Source organism: Thermobia domestica, chromosome 12 (genome assembly GCF_964235325.1).
Source record: "Thermobia domestica chromosome 12, izTheDome1.hap1.1, whole genome shotgun sequence".
NCBI lineage: Eukaryota > Metazoa > Arthropoda > Insecta > Zygentoma > Lepismatidae > Thermobia > Thermobia domestica.
Genome location: NC_137465.1, coordinates 184434365 through 184454011, shown reverse-complemented (window position 1 = coordinate 184454011; position 19647 = coordinate 184434365). Strand labels below are relative to the sequence as shown.

Genomic DNA, 19647 nt, shown 5'->3' with positions numbered 1-19647 from the left:
GCAATCGGAACGAGAAACATGGTCCAAATGGATTATAGAGAGGAAGAGAAGGGAGCGGGGAAGATATAGCAACATAAATAATGATAATAAAGTAATCTGGAAAGAAGAAATGCATTGACCTTTTGTTTACCCATCTTCGTTCGGAGCTTTACGTGATGAAGATCATCCTTCCGTATTTCCGGTATATGTATTTTAGAGTGTATGTAGTGTGGTACATTTTTTCAATGCTCCAAATCTTTAAATAAATTTTTCTCTTTTTTTATGCATTATTTCCCCCTCTCCCACACCAAATCTTTTGTGATTTGTACAAGAAGCTTTAAAAGGACCTTCCATTCACTACAAGAAGTTTAGATACTCGACCAGTGTCAATGAGTGCAGATTTGAATACCTCGTATCTTTTAGACGAAGAGTTAATAATATATATTTACTTTTGAATTCATCCTAATTTAGACCATCTGTTTTGTATTAGTTAACAAGAACTTCGGTAACAGAAAGTAGAAGAAAATGTGCAAGTGTTTATTGAGTGATTTCATCATTATTATTGTGTTTTGTACCCAATTGTGCAGTAGTGTTCAAAATAAGTTACGATTTCCAGAAGAAGCTGAAACAACCCATAAGGAAACTGTTATAAAATTTGAAGACAACAATGCCCAAATCTTGAACAATAACAATACTACAGTTATTGTTGATGATACTTCTAACATGAACAATGCTTCTTCATTAGCTGATGACAGTAAAAGTTTTTTTGATGTAATGCTTCAAGGATGTGTCAATAAAGACATGGGAACATGTATAAAGATCAATCTAGTGAAACGATTGCGTGATATTATGAAAAGGAATCAGGTGCGACTAGCTGATGGTATAGTACTCTATAAAAGCTCCATGGTGTTACCTAATCCTAATAAAAAAGGTCGTACAACAGCTAAAGAGGAGATTCTTTTACCTGATGATTTGGAAGATGACGATCGACTGGACAGTCTCCTGTTGCGGACAACTGCTCGATTCTTCAAATCGTTTACCCTCAAATGGAGTCTCACCAAAGTGATTCCAGGTGTCGCAATAAGGCTGGGTGCTGATGAAGAAGGAGCTGGAGTCCTGGAGTTTATACTGGATAGACACGAGGACGAAAGACATATGGAGACAGGTGAGAATATTCTATAGCTGGAAGGTAAAATATAAAACAGTAGTTCTCCGTAATTCTAATTACGTATTTCTATCACTCCGAGTTAAGTAGTAGGCCTACTGCCTAGCAAAGAATCATAGGCATGCCTATGATTAGGCGACTTTTCATGTGTCTAGTGGACGCAGCTAGTATGAATGGCTTCGATTTTAAGTGTACATAAACATTTTTCTATATATATATCGTATTTATTTCTTATTTTATTTATCAGCTTATTTATTTTTCGGTATTATAATTTAAAAAAAGACAGTTATTAAAAATTGCTATTAGAAAAAAATGGGTTAGCTACTTTATACGCAATGAAATTGTTCCATTACATAACTTTGTAAGAGTCAGCTCACAAAACAAATGTATCACATACGTTACATAGGTGATACAAATTTAATTACATATTTTAGTGATATATGTATTTTTTTCCTTTTAGTTTTTAATCTTTAACCAAAAGAAGTAGTAAATTGTAATGGAACAAATCTAAAATTTTAATCTACAACTATATTACATATTATATTATATTACATTACCATATTACATTCTGACTTGGATTAATCCGAAATATTTCTTCGTAATATAAAGCACTGCACAGCACAGCTTTTTACACTTCATTGAAACATAATTCCCTGTACTTTGTTGGGGGTAGGAGCTTTCTGTTGTAACAAATCGCAAGCCACTCTTGAATGTTATCACAGCCAGTGACTTTAGCGTTACTATTTCTTTCGCGCAGATTACTGACCTTTCGTTTTGTTTCTCTCCGTTAACAATTGTCAAATATAGCATATTCTTATTGTGTTCTTCCAGTTATTTTAATTTTAACTGCACCCAAAATAACTTGGTGTAATGCAAAAGTTTTCTTTTCAGCTGTTATAGTTTTGTAAATGAAAATTAGAATTGTTCAGAAAAGATAGATTTATGGTAAACACAAAATATGAATTTTTTTTAAAAAAAATCATGACTTTTTCGAAGCATTTTTCTGCATAAAATTTTCCGGCTAAGTGATTATGATTGCTTCTTGCTAATTATATATCCTATTCCATTATGCAACCAAAAATTTCTGGAGGTTGCATGTGTACTGTAACATCCAAGGAATCTTCGTAAATTACGTTTCATATTGTGAAAAAATGAAATCTTCCAGTTTACTGTCCTACGTTATGCTTGTTAGACTACGGGAGAAGGTACAGTTAAAGCAAATAAATGATGATGGAAGAATTACTGGAATGATAATGTAGGAGGAAAGAAGAGTACCCCGAGAAAACTCACGGACATGATGTGGTCCCTCACAAGCTTACTTGGCCGGGGATTGAAATAGAGACCCCATGCATCAGAGGTAAGTGTTCTACCACTGAGTCAGCCCGCTCCCTCATATTATGAAATTAAGATAGACTTCACTAAAATATCAAAGGTAAAAATGTAACAATACTCATAATAAATAATATAATTAACGCTTTCATAAAATGAACAAAAAGGGGATTCTTTTGCGGGTAAAATAAAGAAACGGATCTAAGACTTAGCAAACTACTCACAGTGTCTAATACTTTTTTTTTTTTTTTTTTTTTTTTTTTTATTCAGTCCCGTTTCTTCATTCTACTCCATCCTTTTGATGTAATTTTTGAACCTCTTCCTCAGGTAGACTATAGTATCCCCCTCAAAAATTGCCCAAATGGGATAAAACTTGCAAAACTTAATTTCTCTAATGACAAATTTTGTGGTCTCCGAGCCACATTTTGTCTAGCTGGATCAGTGTCTAGGTGACTTCGGGTTGCCGGTTGTTAGGACACAATTTCGACTGCTTCCAGGTCACGGAAAACCAAGTCTATGACCCGTGTACAACATTCATCCTCCTACTGTAACAATGACTATATCAAACTCGCATTTAGTTCATTGTTAAGAAGACACACATCCTTTTCTGACACTACTATTACTACACTCAAAAAAAAAAAAATTGTAGTTTAATCTACAAAATGTGTAGGTAATTTCGTTTTACCCTTCATTTTGTAAGCCGATATACACTTATTAACGTTAATTTACAAAATTCTATATACTCTTACAAATTTGTGGTAAACTTACACGAAATTCTGATATTTTTATTCTGTATACACTAGAGTATTTAACCATATTTGTACTTTTCACGTACAAAGTATCATAGTAGTAACTCATGCTAGAAATGTATATGTTTGTGCCACAGTGAAATCCCATTTTCCAATGATGAACGCACATTACTTATATTTAACATAAGAGTGAAAAGAGTAATATAAGAAACACATGTTAAAATGGTAAATTCTTTAGCCTCGTATCAAGCATTAAAAACTGTAAACTTTACAGCGTTTTATTACATTTCTATTTTAAATTAAGTTTCAATACGTAGTGATTTTAATTAAAATCAGGGCCTAAAATAACCAAACTTGATAAAATAATTTATAGAGTCACCTTTCGTGCAATGTTTGAGATTTTTTAGTGCCTAAATTCCTTAATAGCTTTAACAATTTATTTAGCGTTTTCAAACTGTTGCTGAATATTTGTCTAGATCAGTAGTAGCCAAACTTCTGAAGGTTCTGAGCTACCGTACTGTTTTTAAATCCTACTGTCAGCTATCAATCAAAAGAACAATCAACATTTTTTTAAAATAAAAAAATCTTACATTTGTTTATGCAGGAATCAGTGTAGAAATTAGCCAACCGGATCATTAACGAGATCTACCAAAAATGGTCCCGCGAGCTACTAGTAGCTCGCGATCGACGTTTTGGCGATCACTGGGCAAGATCGACTAAGAGAAAGATGATCCATAATATTAACATTTTTTAAAATGAAAATATGATTTTTATAAGGTAAGGGTTCGGATCTTGGATTTAGCTAGAAAGGGTCCGACGATTAGAAGAAAATTTACAGGATTTATAATTCACGAGCATACGATTAAATCGCGAAGAAAATAACATTTTCTATATATACAGATCATGGGAGGACAGTAGCAAACTCTTAAAAATTGCCCGAATAGGATAAATGTTGCAAAATTTAATCTCCTTAACGTCCTGAGAAAGGACTTTTCAAAAATCTTTATATCCTTATTTGGCGGGAGCAGAGGAGGCATATTCTTCTATTATTCTCGGGTTTTAATCGTAGATCGAAGAGCTATGAATCCTGTAAATTTCGTTCCAATCGCTCAACTCCTACTATAGGCTAGACCCAAGAGTCGAACCATAATATATTTTGAAAGATTATGTACCTCTTCTCAAGGGCGCCGACTTTACAAAATTTATGTGGGTGCATATCAATGGCGAGACGTGTCAGCCTATATACTTTCAGGGAAGTTTTAATATTTGACTGATTTATTTTTAGTTAAAATCTTTTATGAACACTGTCATAAATGGCTGTGCTGTGATAAAGTAAAATACATCGGTACTATAAGGATAAGCTGGTACTGCCCTAGCTCAGTCGGTAACACAGCTGACTTAAACGCAAGAGAAACAGGTTAAAACCCGGCTCCAAATTAAAAATCTTGTGTGTGCCCCGCACCCATAAGATTATTTGTGTGGGTGCCAGAGCCCCGTAGCACCAACATAGTCGGTGCGCATGCCTCTTCTTCCGCCAAATAGGCATAGAAAGAAGTTTGAAATTTATTTTCGTTCTCAGAACATTAGGGAGATTAAATTTTGCAAGTTTTATTCCATTTGGAAAATTTTTGAGTGGTATGACATCCTTCTCTCCGTGGGTCCCCAAAATGAACACAAGTTACTAAAATTCTCTGTCCGTCTATGTTGCTGAAATGTAGTGCTTAGAGTTGTCTGAAGGAAGGGTAGGTTTCCACTTGTAGAAGTTCCTTAATCCTAGTATAGCGGTTTCCAGTCACACTCTTACGAGGTCACAAAGCTGATCTTCTTGGCATGCACGTAGTAAAAGTGGATTTTTCTCCCTCCCTTTTCCATATTCCGTTAGAACAGAGCTACTTCAAAGCAGATGCTGCTGGTGAGAGAAGTCACATCGGTAAAAGTATAAGATTTCCGAAAGAGGCGCCTAAAATGTGTTCAATAATGAAAACATTGGGTTCTTTTATTCCCTTAATTTGAAGTGATAATTTATTCGGTATGACTTTCCTCACAAGCCGCCCCTGAGAAAGATAAACATAACGAAATAAAAAGCACATAAGACAGAGAACTTCCTTGGACGTCCAAGAGCATCAATCTCGGGATACCAGGATGTCCACTAGAGTCCCATTTGTACCAATAAACATTTTGTAGAAATCCTTCCTGCTAAAATTCAGATGTCCGTTTATGTCCCTAAGCAGGATTTGTTGTGAAGTTCCTGTGGATATTTTTAGTTTCTTTGCTGGATGATCAGAAGACAATTTTTAAACATCTAAGTATTTTATCTACGAGAGTTACATCATATTGGAATACAACGGAATCCCCGCGGAAATTTCCATTATCCTGAAAGTTTGTACTGCGAGCCTGAATGTCCCTGGAGAAGTATGAAGCCTATGGATGTCCAAAGAATGTGTTAGTGCAATTGAATGCAATAATATTTTACGTTCTTCAAAGAGAATGTATTATGGCAAAAACGATGCTAGGTTTCACATAGCCTTTCTCTCGTAGTGGTTCTTTAATTTAAAACAAAAAACAAAAATAGGTTGGTAAATAAGGCTCTCTTCGGTATTGCTCACATTCTATGCAACAACTTTTTTTTGTTTAATTTTAGAAGCCCGCTCATTTAGACTTTTTGGCATCTCTCTAGGAAAAACATGATGTTTTTGTTTTTCGTGATTCTTATGCGCTTATAGTTTGATAGATCTTGCAGTTATTTTTCAGTGCATATTTTGGCAGACATACAAAAAGAGACAACGATGAAAAAATTTGATAATTTTGTTGAGAAGCAGGGGTGGCTTGTGGGTAAAACATCATTAATAAAAATTACACTTTTTATTGCCTCAAATCAAGCGAGGGAAACGTATCGTATGTTCAAGGTCTTGTATACAAGAATTAATGTGTTAGGTAAATTTTCTTTCCTTAGTTTGAATCGAGAAAAAGAGTAACTTTTACCGATGTGATTTCTCTCAAGAGCCGCCACTGGTGAGAATAGAGAAAGAGAGAGTTACTACTATTGTGCCTGCAAACCATTGTGCCAGCAGTAATTTCACGGAGGCACCTGGCGTTATTGAGGACAAGAGATATCTATTTTCGTGATTGCAGGAGATATGAAATATTTCATGTAACAGCAGCCCAAGTTTCGAGAATTCCAATATTGCAACGAATCATGTCTCCCCACATTAGTTTGATAACGTTTGAGGTGAATGCGTGCACATTCCCTTCTCTGCTAATTATGCACGTTAGTAAGGCAATGTTCATCACCAACGGCGTACTATGGTTTGCTTCTTAGTGGAAGCAGTAATTGTAATACATCATTCTGAATATTTAATACATTATTATTTTGCATTATTCTTAGTGCGTTATTCTATTTAATCAGTGAAAGATGCGTTATCACAGCTTTCATGCACTCTAAGCTCCTGATCATCACCCATTCCCCGATAACTCATGCATGTGCAACTTCTTTGTTAAGTTCTGTTCACAACAGACGGCCAAATTTACAATGCAACTCCTGATTTTTCACATGTTCATTAGGGGTTATATTTATTTCAGCAATGATAGTAACGCACACAGTTGAAGTGTTTCAGTTACAGTATTGTGACGTAGGCCTAACCAATTCATAAATGAAAACAAATTGTAAGTTTCTTATTGTATTCGTTATTGACATACAGATACGCTATGGAATACGTTACTGACATACGCTATGGAATGAGGGGCTTTTCCCTGGTCCAATAAGGCCCTTAACTTTAGCCAGTTACTGCTACCTCTAGTTGCAGTTTCATTGAATAAGATTTTCCCATGTCCTTTGACAATCCTAGGGTGTCATTGCAGGAACATCCTCGAACTTGTGGTGGCATAGAAGTTTAAAATTAAGAAATTAAGAAATATGTAATGTAACTCTGGATATCGTGAAGATATAAAGTAGTTTTGTATAGTATATGTTATTATTATTGTAATTGGGAAAGGCTAATTAATACGGTACTACTATGGAAAATGTTTATTGTTTGATCATAGGTGTCCCATTTCATTACATACCATTATTATTTAGTATATAATTGTTTATGGTTATTAATATTGTTCTAAATTCAATATTTTATGTATAGTAATTCCTAAAATTTGGTTAGTAAATTCTTGAATAAATTTACTGTGAACATATACTGCGAACTTGGAAACTCATTTGATGTCTTTGATTAATTGAATTTTAACCTAGCAATTTATGGTGAATGCAATCTCCCAAAATAAATGAACTAAATGTTAAGAAGCTGTAGGAAGAAAGTTATACAGTTATTTTTGTTCATTGCATTCCTAATTATAAGATTTAAAAAATATATATATAGGGTGGGTGCGCCATATATGGAATACGTTCCTAATATGAAATACCAGACTATTTTGTCTGCTATGTGCTGCCACCGAATAGACTTTACGTAAACTTGTGCACTGTGTCAGCCTCCGTCTGCGCATGAGTGGTTTGCTGTCGAACGATAACATAACATTTCCTTTTGTTGCAGAATAGTTTTTTGAAGAACTTGAGTTTTTCGGACGTACACTTCCAGGCTGCTGAATATACGCAAAGAGGCATATATTATTGTTGAGTTTGTGATATTTAGATTACATATATAGTGTACCATAAGGGCATAAAGATTCAGTACACAAAGAATCACGTAAGCATATGTAGGAAGATAACTATCCAAAATGGCGATTTTCCTAATATGGAATACTAGCAGGATCCTAATATGGAATATTCCTAAGTATGTTCATACGTATGTGAACTAGAAGTGAAGAAGAATAACTGAATTGTAAGTTATATTAGATCTGACATTGTTTTAGACCGAGCATCAGGGAAGTCTCCTAGTCGAAATATTTCGCATTTGTGTTGTCTGTCTACAGGGTGTCCATAAAGTCTGGATAAATGGGCAAAAGCATAATTTAGTCAATTTAATGCTAATGAATAATATTTTCTACATTATTTCCGTGCTGTTCAATGCATAATTTGATGCGCTTTGCAAAATTAAGGTGAACTCGATGTAATAGGTCTGAATTGCCGTCGATTTCAGCAACCGATTGGTAATGCGTTCTGTCAGGTGATTTAAATTTCTAATCTTCATTGAATAAACTTTCTCTTTCAGCATATCCCAGGAAAAGAAAACACGTGAAGAAAGGTCTGTCGAACGAGGGGACCACTTCACATGACCTCTTCTCCCAATCCAGTGAGGGAAATCGTCATTCAACCAATCTCTAACAGCTGCAGCAAAATGGGCAGGGAAACCATGCTGAAACCAGTCTGGAAGTCCCTCACTCAAACGCTCAATTTGAGACATCAGTTTGTCTCTCATCATGTTTAGATAAGTCTCACTAGTTATATGTTCATCAAAGAAGAAAGGTCCTAGCACAGAACGGGGTTTCTCCAACATACTGCCTGTTTCTTTAAACTTGGTGACTAATTTCCCGACGGCAGTAAAACAAATAGGTTGACAATGAGGGTGTCGAAGGTTAAATTCTTGCGCATTTTGCGATACAATCATCCTTTTCGTCCACTTAAGAGTACCAACTCGATTCGTTCTTCTTTAGTCAGTCATCATTCAATCTAAAAAAATAAAAACAAATTACTAGAATTCCCTATTTGCCCAGACTTTATGGACACCCTGTGTGTGGGTATCTGTTTGTGTGTGTCTGTGTGTCTCGCGATAACTCCAGAGCACATCAACCAATTCGAATAAAACTTTCACAGATTAATTATTTGTTCAAATGTCTCAACTGCCGTGTCGTATACAGTGTTAAGTGAAGAGTACAGCACGACAGTACCGATTGAAGTAGTGAGTCCACTACCACAACTACAGCCGCAGCATCGCAGCACACGTAGTCGAAAGCAAGGTGGGCAAAAGTATTTACGAGTACTCCGCACAAAAACGATTTAGAAGCTGCCTCTACTTCATCACAACGGGCCTTTACCTCATCATTGCAAGTAATTAAAAAGATGTTTAGCTTTCTAAGCCCCACCCAACAAAATCCAATCGAAACAGCCAAATAAAAGGACTTCACACTACTACAAATTAGATAGTTAATCCGAAGAGTCAGTGAATGACTTGAACGAAAGTAGTGACAGTTCAAGTGATCCTACTGATGATGTTGACGATGATGAGGAAAGCGGACATTGTGGTAAATTGTAGTCGCTCAGTGCAGGGGAGGGAGATTGGTTAAAAGGCCCAGTTTGTAAAAGGTAATCCCACGAAATGTCTCCCGTGAAAGGTGGAGAAAAATATGTTTGTGGCCATTGTTCTGCTAAGTAAAATTGGTATCAAAATTTAGACGCCATAAGACACTCTAATCTAGTATGTTTGAACTGTTTCTTTTATATGGTTTTTTTTTTTTTTACTTTATTTCTCGCACGTAGTTTGATTCCCGTTCTATTATTTTTATTATTGGTTGTAGCTAGTAGACATACTTATTCCAAGTTAAAAGATATTATAACTACTCCAAAAGTTAAAATAAGTAGATATTATAGCCTATTGCAGTAATTACAAACATAGACCTAATAATGAATAAGTCAAGTTCGATAATTATCTTTGTACTACGTAAAATTCTGGTAATTCTGCTGTTTTATATTTTAATTATCTTAAGAATGTTATGTAATTTTATGTGCACTTGTCTTATAGACCTACCAAATATGAGATATAGGCTACAATGCCTACAACGCGACATTAGGATAATTCGATCATGGGCACGATCCCTGCTCAGACCACCCATCCTAAGTGAAGTTTTTGTGGTTTTCCTCAGTCCTATCAGGCGTATGTCGGGATGGTTCTTTCCCTGAGGTCAGGATCGAGTCCTTTCCAATTCGTAGACTTATCTTAAGGGCCGATGTGATCTCTGAGTTGGGCCGTTGCTCCTTTTCTTGAGCTAATAGATAAATGTATTTCTTAAATAAGCAAATAAATTGCTCGAATGCATTGCCCATGCTCTAATTATCCAAATGTTGGTATTGTAGGCAGATGAGCATATTTTGTTCTAGTATTCCATTTTAAGAACAGGTAGTGTTCCATATTAGGAGCGGGGTGTGCCTAATATGGGAAACTGAGTTTCTTTCAATTTCGTAATATTGTAAAAAAACAATAATGTGGAACAAACTTTCATACCTGCATTTTGTTTTACAAAGGTACCACAAGTATTATGATGTATAATATTTTTATTCCGGAATACATGTTTCTGAGCAATAAAGAAGAAACAAAAAGTATTCCATATATATTGTATATATATATATTGTTAAGAACAATTATTTCCATGCAATTGTCATTACGCCGTCGAATTTGGTCTGGTAGTAAATTTAGATGTTAACAGTGCCGTGGGGGGGGGGGGGGCGAGCGGGGTGACGGTCCCGGTTGCCGAAGTAGGAGAAAAGGGAAAAAAGATAGGAAGAATTGCTTGGAGTATATGTATGGGGGCGCCGTCGTATACTCTCGCCCCGGGCGCTGATTTTCCACGGCACGACCCTGGATGTTACGTACATTTAAATACTACAGTATAAGGGTAACACCCGCATTGTTGTTAGGCAACTTATTTATGGTCAGCTTGGAAATTTTCGTGTTTATGTGAACACATTATGATATGGTAGAGATCAATTTCCAGTCAGTGTTCTTCTGAGTGCAACTTGAAACTTTAAGCTTATGAATACTTGGTGCTTATAGTGCATAAAATAGTTCCTAATTTGGATATAGGCTGTAGAGTAGTAATCTGCAACCAACACGATCACAAAACTGCCAGAACAAATTCCAGGATCACTAGACATGCGCATTCCAACAATATTGTTACCTTTTTTTTAAAAAAAAAAAAAAAAAAAAAAAAAAAGATGTAGTTACATACGTGGTCCAATAAAGAGATATGTATGTCCTTAACCACCATGAGTAGATACGTGTAGCTCCATACAAGAGCGGCAAGTATAAGTAGGGTTGCCATACGTCCGTATTTTGTGCGGACTGTTTGTATTTTTGGGTCCGTGTCCGTATGATACAAAGCACGAAATAGGAAAATGTCCGTATTTGAGAGTTTTTGGAGATTCCCGAAAATTCCCGAGTCAGGAATCGCTAAAATCTCGGGCGAAATTTTGTTTTTATTATTGATGTTGGTGGCAACACCATTACCATGACAAATTAGAACCGCCCTAGCGCCGTATCACTGCTTCAAGTAGTGAATGTTCTTCTTCACATTCAATACTATCATATCCAATATTAAGTTATTCCGAAAAAAACACTACAGTATCAATATAATCATTTAATAAGTTTCCTTTTTCATTCCTGATACAATGTTTGTTAGTTTTTAGTTTATTTTTTTTTTTAATTTTAGCACTCCTGGTGTGATAAAGGCAAATGCGGAAGTTACTAAATTAATGTAAAAGAATTGTATTTTCATCATTCCCCTTATATTTCTGTTACTATTAATAAAGTAAGTTACCTCTTTTTTTTTTCTTTTTTAAAAAAAGTCTCATTTTTACATTCCAGGTCTCTTTTGGATAGATTTCATTACGTAATCTAATGTCATGATTTATTATATTTATGTTAATGAAAAAAATTATAAAACATGTTAGTTTCCAATAGTGTTTTAAGTATAACAGTAAACAGTTGTGCGATAACCTAAAAAGGTGATTTTTAGGTAAGAAATTTGAAAATATTTATTCTATGTTTGGCCACTGTATCTTTGAAGGGTATTCATTTTAAGGCTTGTCCGTATTTTGAAACAAAAAATTATGGCAACCCTGAGTATAAGCGATGTTTTAAATATAGTTTCAAATTTTGCTGTAAATAATGTAAAAAATCTATTTTGTTTTCGATATTCCCAAGTACAATTTCCTCTAGGGGTCCAGCGCCCCACCTTGCCCCCCTGATGGGCGTCCATATATATTGCAGGAGGTCCTTAGAGATTTACATTTCCCGTGTCTTCAAGAATATTTTGGCAATTGAATTCACGTTTTACATTACCCTCATCATTTCAGTATTAATGTGGACTAGTAAGGATTGTTCCCAAAATTAATCCTTCTGTGTATTTCATTTGGAGTAATCTTAAAGGCAGGATTTATCAGAAAAGCCAGAGCAACTTATAGGACTTAAAACATGTAATACTCATAGATAAAAAAAATCTTCTTACTCCACTAGCTGTGTGTTGAAAGTAGCTTAACATTTTGAGCCTAATATGTTGCAAAATGGACGCGTGAAGTCTAGTATAGCTGACGCACTGAGTAGAAGACAGTTATATTGTCCCACAAGTCCCATTTTTCAAGAATGTTCCGCAATGATGACCGCAAACAAGTGAAACACTATCGTAATAAGCACCATCTGATAGTGTGCTTTGTCGAACATCATAGCGGCCGAACGACGTGTGTGATAGTGTGAGAGATCATTGAATACAATATTACTTACCCCCTAACACCTCGAACGACTCTGGTTACGATGCTTCCTGACGCAGTGTAAGAATAGGTATAAAAGTTGTTTAACTACATTTACTTCTATTCTAAAATTAGAGTTCCTGTGTAGAAAAGCGATGCTCTCGTATTTGCGGAAGCACTGAAATTAATAAACAAACTAAAATCCAGTCAACATTTATTTAAAACTTGTGACTTCTGAAAAGAATGGTTATTACAACCTTACACATCAAAGAATCGAGACACAATACTATATAATTAGGTGTACTAATCGATGATTTAACATATTACACATGATTTAACCTATTACAAAAGTATGTGTTCCTAATAGTCTTCAACTTATTTTCAAATTACTTTAGCCAGCTGCATTCAACACATTAATCCAAATATCGTGAATACAACCTGTTGCTTCATCATAAAAATCAAATACTTAATTCCATATACAGAAAGTTAATCTACATTAATATTTCAAATTTCTCTTACACACACATTTACTAATAGTACATTTAATTATTAATTATTTTAAATACTCCTTAGACACAAAGAACTATAAAGAGTGTGCTAAATCATAAGATCAATATTTCGCTGTGGCAAGTAATTACATTGCAGACGGTATACGGACAAAATCTCGCGGCTGAAACATCGCTGCCCAAAATCTCGCCGGCCAAAACCTCGCGGGATAAAATCTCGCCGAGCCAAAACCTCGCCGCCCAAAACCTCGCGGGACAAAATCTCGCCGGGCCAAAATCTCGCGTGGCCAAAACCTCGCCGCCCAAAACCTCGTGGGACAAAATCTCGCCGAGCCAAAACCTCGCGTGGCCAAAACCTCGCCGCCCAAAACCTCGCGGGGCAAAATCTCGCCGGGCCAAAACCTCGCCGCCCAAAATCTCGCCGTGCCAAAATCTCGCCGTGCCAAAACCTTGCCGCGAATGAAACTTTTCTTTAAAATTTACCCAATGTGTTTCCTAATATGCAATTCCACATTACAAATAATAATAATAATAATAATAATAATAATAATAATAATAATAATAATAATATACAAAACATCGTGTACGTGGGCTTTCTCGGGTTATTCCCGTTTCCTCCCACTTTCTTTATTCGATCATTTCCTTCATCCTGGTCATCTACGTCTCCTTTAACCTATGGGACATAATCAAGGGACGTCGTAAAAACTCATATATTGTTTCATATTTTCATAAATATTATTAGATGTTTGTTAAAATTTTAAGTTTTTGGATGTTCCAAAGTTCACGAAACTAACCTCGTTAGTTGTCATTACTTTTCTTATGCAGACTTTCTTTCCCTATAACCAGTTTAAAAACATCCTGTCGCCCTACCTTCACATTGAAATCCTCTAATACAGAAATAGAATTTTCATATGGTATCGCGGGACTTGGTCAAATACCCGTGATACTTCTTCTGAAACAGCGTCTTTTATACCGTCATCCTTATCATCTGTTGGAACATTTACATTTTGGTTAGGCGAGATTTTGGGTATGGCTATATTTTGGGGCGCGAGGTTTTGGCCCGGCGAGATTTTGGCCCGCGAGTTTTGGCAAGGCGAGGTTTTGGCCTCGCGAGATTTTGGCCCGCGACGTTTTGGGCGGCGAGGTTTTGGCCCGGCGGGGTTTTGGCCCGGCGAGATTTTGTCCCGCGAGGTTTTGGGCGGCGAGGTTTCGGCCTGGCGAGATTTTGGGCCGCGAGGTTTTGGGAGGCGAGGTTTTGGCCAGGCGAGGTTTTGGTCCGCGAGGTTGTCGCCGCGAGGTTCTGGCCGCGAGGTTTTGTACCCAAACCCATTGCAGACATGATAAGTCAATAGAGTGTAATTAGCATTTCCAATTAAGCTCGCTTATTTGTTCAATTCCACGTTTTTTTTTTCCATTCGTGATTTTGTATGTGTTCTCTTGATCCATAGCTTCAGACACGTATAACAAAATTAAAACAAAACCTTATTTGATTTGCTAAGTAAATAACTGTTGTATTATGAATAATCTATACAGTTATATATTTATAATAGATTATAAATAAAGAAAGAACAGTTTGCTGTTCATTTGAGCGCAAATCTTTTGGATTATAATAAGAAGGAAATTAGTGAAAGAATTATATTTTTTCAACAATTATTTCAAGTGGTGTGCCTAACTTGACCTGTACGCTTGTTTTTAGGTTGTTTGAAGTAAAGAACAATTCAACAACTGAATATCAGATTGCTTGTTGCGTGCCATATGCGGCCTGATTTACATTACGAGTACAACGTTCTCAAAATATAATTCACGATTGCTCATGGTGTTAACATTTTACATGAAAAGTATAAACAAAGCATAAATTAACAACCTAATTTATGTTCTGCCACATACATCTCAGAATGTTCAGAATTTTTTCCATAATGAGTACCGCAATTTTTTGGTCTGCAAGCTCGCTTGAAGTATCACTCATCAAATTCATGTGGGACATGGTTAGCCCGTAACTTGTTCGTCAAAGTTTTCCAGAAAACAGCGTCTATATCTCGTGGGCTCAAATGTAAGCAGCGTAGCAGGCAGTGTTGCCAACAATCCCTAAAGAAAACAGGCTAGATGGACTTCAGAAATAAGCTTTTTTTTACGCAAAAAATAGCTAGATTTTGAACTACTAGTCTGTAACTACATTGTAGATTTTAAACCCCTTTTTTGTGTGTAGGATTATAATTGAGTTGTAAAATTTGAAATGTTGAATTTTATTCGCTAACAAGCAACATACATGACTTTAAATTACAATAAAATCCGTCAACAACTCTCTGATTTGTGAAAGTCAACAGCCATATTATCAGTTGAATTGAAATAAGTTATCGTCGATGACGACACAGCTAGATCAAGCAGCTGGAACTTGCACCATCGTTGGATTGTGGATTGGTTGTGTTTGTGTAGACTGCCATTGTCCCAATTTTCAGTAGTACTTCTTTCACCAAGTCATAGTCCTTACAAACACTTCTTTTTTTCCCCTACACCCACATGAATCATCATGATTACATTGAGAATTTTCAAGCTAATTATATATAATATGTGTTTCCTTTAATAAACAAAAACAATTTTTGTGGCTTGAAGAACCGAACAGTTTACTGTACTAAATTTGTATTACAGTAGAAATATTTCATTCTTGCAATGAAAGGCGAAAATTAAAATAATTGAAAAGTAGCAAACGGGGTCATTACGGGATAGACATTAAAATTCTTTCTGAGTCAACAAGTATTGTTAAGTAGTTGTAAATTTGTGGGAGTGGAGAGAGAATAAGAATAAAAAACAAGTGTTTGTTGCGTAATAAAACACCCTCTGTCTAGAGAATCAATTAATACGATAATGTATAATGATAAAAAGGCTAATTTTTAAAGACTAAACTTTATTTTCAAAGAAAAAAATATTTTTATAATTAATTTAAAGGCTAATAAAAAGCCAAAAATGGCTAAAGAGTTTCATAAAATAAGCTATATTTAAGGCTATAAGCATTTCGTAGATTTGTATAGCTAAATGCCTCTCTAAATAGGCTAAATTAGAATCACTGATAGCAGGTGGTTCTTCAAGACCACAAACAATAATTGTTTGATTCAATACCATGATACGCAGAGATCTGATCTGATTCTCATAGATATTTTATATCGAACTCAATGCTATAGTTGTACCTTTCTAAAAATGTAATCTTTTCTGTTTAATTGTGCGACAAATCTGTGGTATAGACTTCATTCCACTTACATGTGTGCCTTTCTTGGTATTTTAGTTTTGTCTATTTTGGAGACAGCGTGATGAACCCTTTAATAACCCCACCTTAATGTGCTGAAATTTATGACTTACAAAGAAATAAATTTCCTTTTTTTAAATTTTTTTTTTCAGGACGTCTCATTTTGAAGAAACTCTTCGTACCTCTTCTGGTAGGATTTAAACTGAAGCTTGCAACTCTTGCACCAATCGTATTTGGCGCTCTGGTCGTGCTTTCATTCAAAGCTCTAATTCTGAGCAAAATAGCTTTGATCATCACTTCTGTTCTTGGCCTGAAGAAGATTCTTGGACGAAGCTATTATGAAGTTTTAACGTATCCTGCATATCATCATCACAGCGGTGGACATCACTCAAATCATGGAAGTCATTCAACTCATTCCGGAAATGGGAATAATTATTGGTCCAGAAGTGTCTACGATCATCACGGAGGAGGACACAATCATGATCATGACAGTGCACATAATTTGGCCTATAACTCTTACAGAGACTATGCGTGGGAAACTAAGAAATCACGGTACAGAAGAAAATAATTTGCGTTATGAATCCATTGTGATTATGTGGTTGTTGTTGTTGTATTATAGTAACTTTAGCTTTTAGAGTATTCAGTCAATTTCAACCAACGGATGTTCCAGCATACATCAATTTCAACCACTGTGCACTGGCTTGTATCTTGTACTACATTCTTATACATACTATACTTGGTGTAACTATCCTAAATATTCACTCCGTCCCAACTCCTGAGTTTCCTACCACTAAGCTACTGGCTTAGTGATTTCACATAACTACCTTATCATATGCAGGTAGATTTTGCCTTTTGGCTTATTTGTTTCTGCGCCGCAGAAATAAGCTTGGGTTAGCAGCGCAAAATTACTTTTTACACACTTTTTACACATTACACATTTGCACGTAATTTTTAAATAACACAAACTCTGCGTGGTACAAAAAATCACGCTATCTGTGAGGATTGAAATCAAGGATGAGAATTCAGATCCCCACGGGAGGAAAATTCGTTTCACATAGATTTTTTCCTACAAAAGATACCCTAAATTGGTTGGTTTTGAGCTTAACGCCCCTCTTCAACAGCGACACTATATGACACGTGAACCTACAGCTTCAGTTTAATGTGGGATCTGAACCTCATGACCTCCCACTGAGAATGGAACCCAGATTTTCCATACTGAGGGCACGTATCGTAATCGTATAACCATGAGGGAGTTCAAATGACACTCTAGAATCGTAATCCAAATTATTCTATAGTTTCTGAAGATCACAATGAGAGTACCACGGAGGGGGCGCATAATTAACTGGAATTAGAGGCTGTGTAAGGCACCATTAAAATTTCTTGTGTATCTTCAGATATACGTACTAAACATTATCACATTATAGAATCTTCCATGAGAAAAGAAGGTATGGGAAGTTACGGAATGTCTTGGAAATTAGTTGACACTAGGCACATAAACTGTTTGTTTCTGGGGGTACCAATTTCCTTGAATACGCTCTTCATTGAAATTGTCTAATACGAAAGTCTGGAGTCATTTAATGGCTGTTTTCGAAATTGTCTAGTGCGAGAATCTGAAATCACATGAGTGGTTGAAATTGTCTAATACGAGAGTCTGAAATCATTTTACGGTTGTTGAAATTGTCTAACACGAGAGTCTGGGGTCATATGATGACTGGGATTAACTAACCTGATAGTTTGAAATCATATTACTGTGATTGAGTTTGAAGGATATGAGAGCCTGAATCATATAACGCTGGTTGAAATTGAATGATACGAGAGCTTCGAGTCCTATGACTATAAAAGTTGACATTAACAGATGTGATGTTTTCAAAGGTAACAGTTACAGTAATTTAACGTAATTAACAATATATTATACTATAATTCTGTGAAATATCGTTTGAATATTTGTGTTTGTTGAATTATAGAAATACGACTTGTTATTGGTTTTATTTCTTTTGTAAATTAAGAACCTTGTTTGTTTTCTTTTACCCCTCAAGTGCATTTCCTCTGTAGCGTCATTTCCATTTCCATTTTTTTTTTTTTTTTTTTTGAGGGAGAGGGAGTAAGACTCTCAATCGTCATAAGTAGTTCCTCGTTTTACTTTAGTGTATTTCTAAACTATTGATTTATGTATAAATACAAAGATCAGGGTTGGCAATTGCTCCACCTCACTTCCTAAATAACGCGCCTGCATTTCCTGTGAACTATTCTATAGTTAGGTTTTTGCTGTTAAATTACAACGAATAACTGTCAAATCATCAAATAACTGTCAAATCATCATAAAATTACAATTCATCGTAACTTGAGGAACATAACTAATTTATTAAAGTAATTTTATGCGTGATCAAATTTCAATTTCAGATCGACATATATAGTTATTTATCATAATCTCTTTTTAGTAGCGTATATTATAACGTATAATGCACAATATCTTTATGCTCGCCTCGTTTTGCTTAGCTTTCACACAAGTTGCCTACGAGACAAAAATTGAGGCTGTCTCGTCTCAAAACAGTGTAAGAAAAGTGATGCCTCGTCTCTAAAAGTAGTATATACTATTTATTTCATTTAAAAGAGCTCTGTCTCGTCTCGTATTTCGTCATGAAGATCATGTCTCATTTCGTCTCAAGGATAACTCTAGCTTTGAAGGTCCACAAGAGCAGCGGTCCTCAAATTGGAAACCAATATGAATTTGAATATCACCCGTATTTCTTGAGTTAAAACCAGATTGTAAATTAACAACTAATATGGAACACTAGCATATTTGTTAATGATTTGTTTCAATTCCATTGAAAACAGAGTGTGAAAAATTGTTTCTCAACGAATCTTATAAGAACTTATAGCTATCAAAGTCAAGTATACCAATTATTTGAATAGTTAAGAGCACTGAACCCATTGTTTCAATGATAGATCACTCATTTGCCCCTAGTGTGAAAGAACACAGATTCAATTCTAGATTAGAGTGAGGTTCCGGTTTGATCCCTTTCCAAATACGTTTCTAGTAGACAATATTGTGTCCATGGATTTTCTTGGGGTACTCTCGTTTCTTCCCACGATGGGGCCGCGGTGGCTCAGTGGTAGAGCAATCATCTCTGATGCATAGGGTCCCGGGTTCAATTTTTGCTATGCCAAGTGAACTTTATGGTGGACAAGCACCATGTGCGTGGGTTTCCTCGGGGTTCTCCTATTTCCTTCATTCCATCATTTCATTCATTTCTCATTATCACCGTCTCCTTTAGCCTAGC

General features: G+C 35.6%; 1 protein-coding gene across 1 annotated transcript; it reads left to right on the top strand.

Moving 5' to 3' along the window:
* Window positions 1-368: 368 nt before the first annotated feature.
* Window positions 369-18264, top strand: LOC145665830 (uncharacterized). Its single transcript, XM_081732947.1, has 2 exons — window positions 369-1144; window positions 16519-18264. The coding sequence occupies exons 1-2, from the start codon at window positions 505-507 to the stop codon at window positions 16932-16934; spliced, it is 1056 nt and encodes a 351-aa protein (XP_081589073.1). The 5' UTR covers window positions 369-504; the 3' UTR covers window positions 16935-18264.
* Window positions 18265-19647: the final 1383 nt, after the last annotated feature.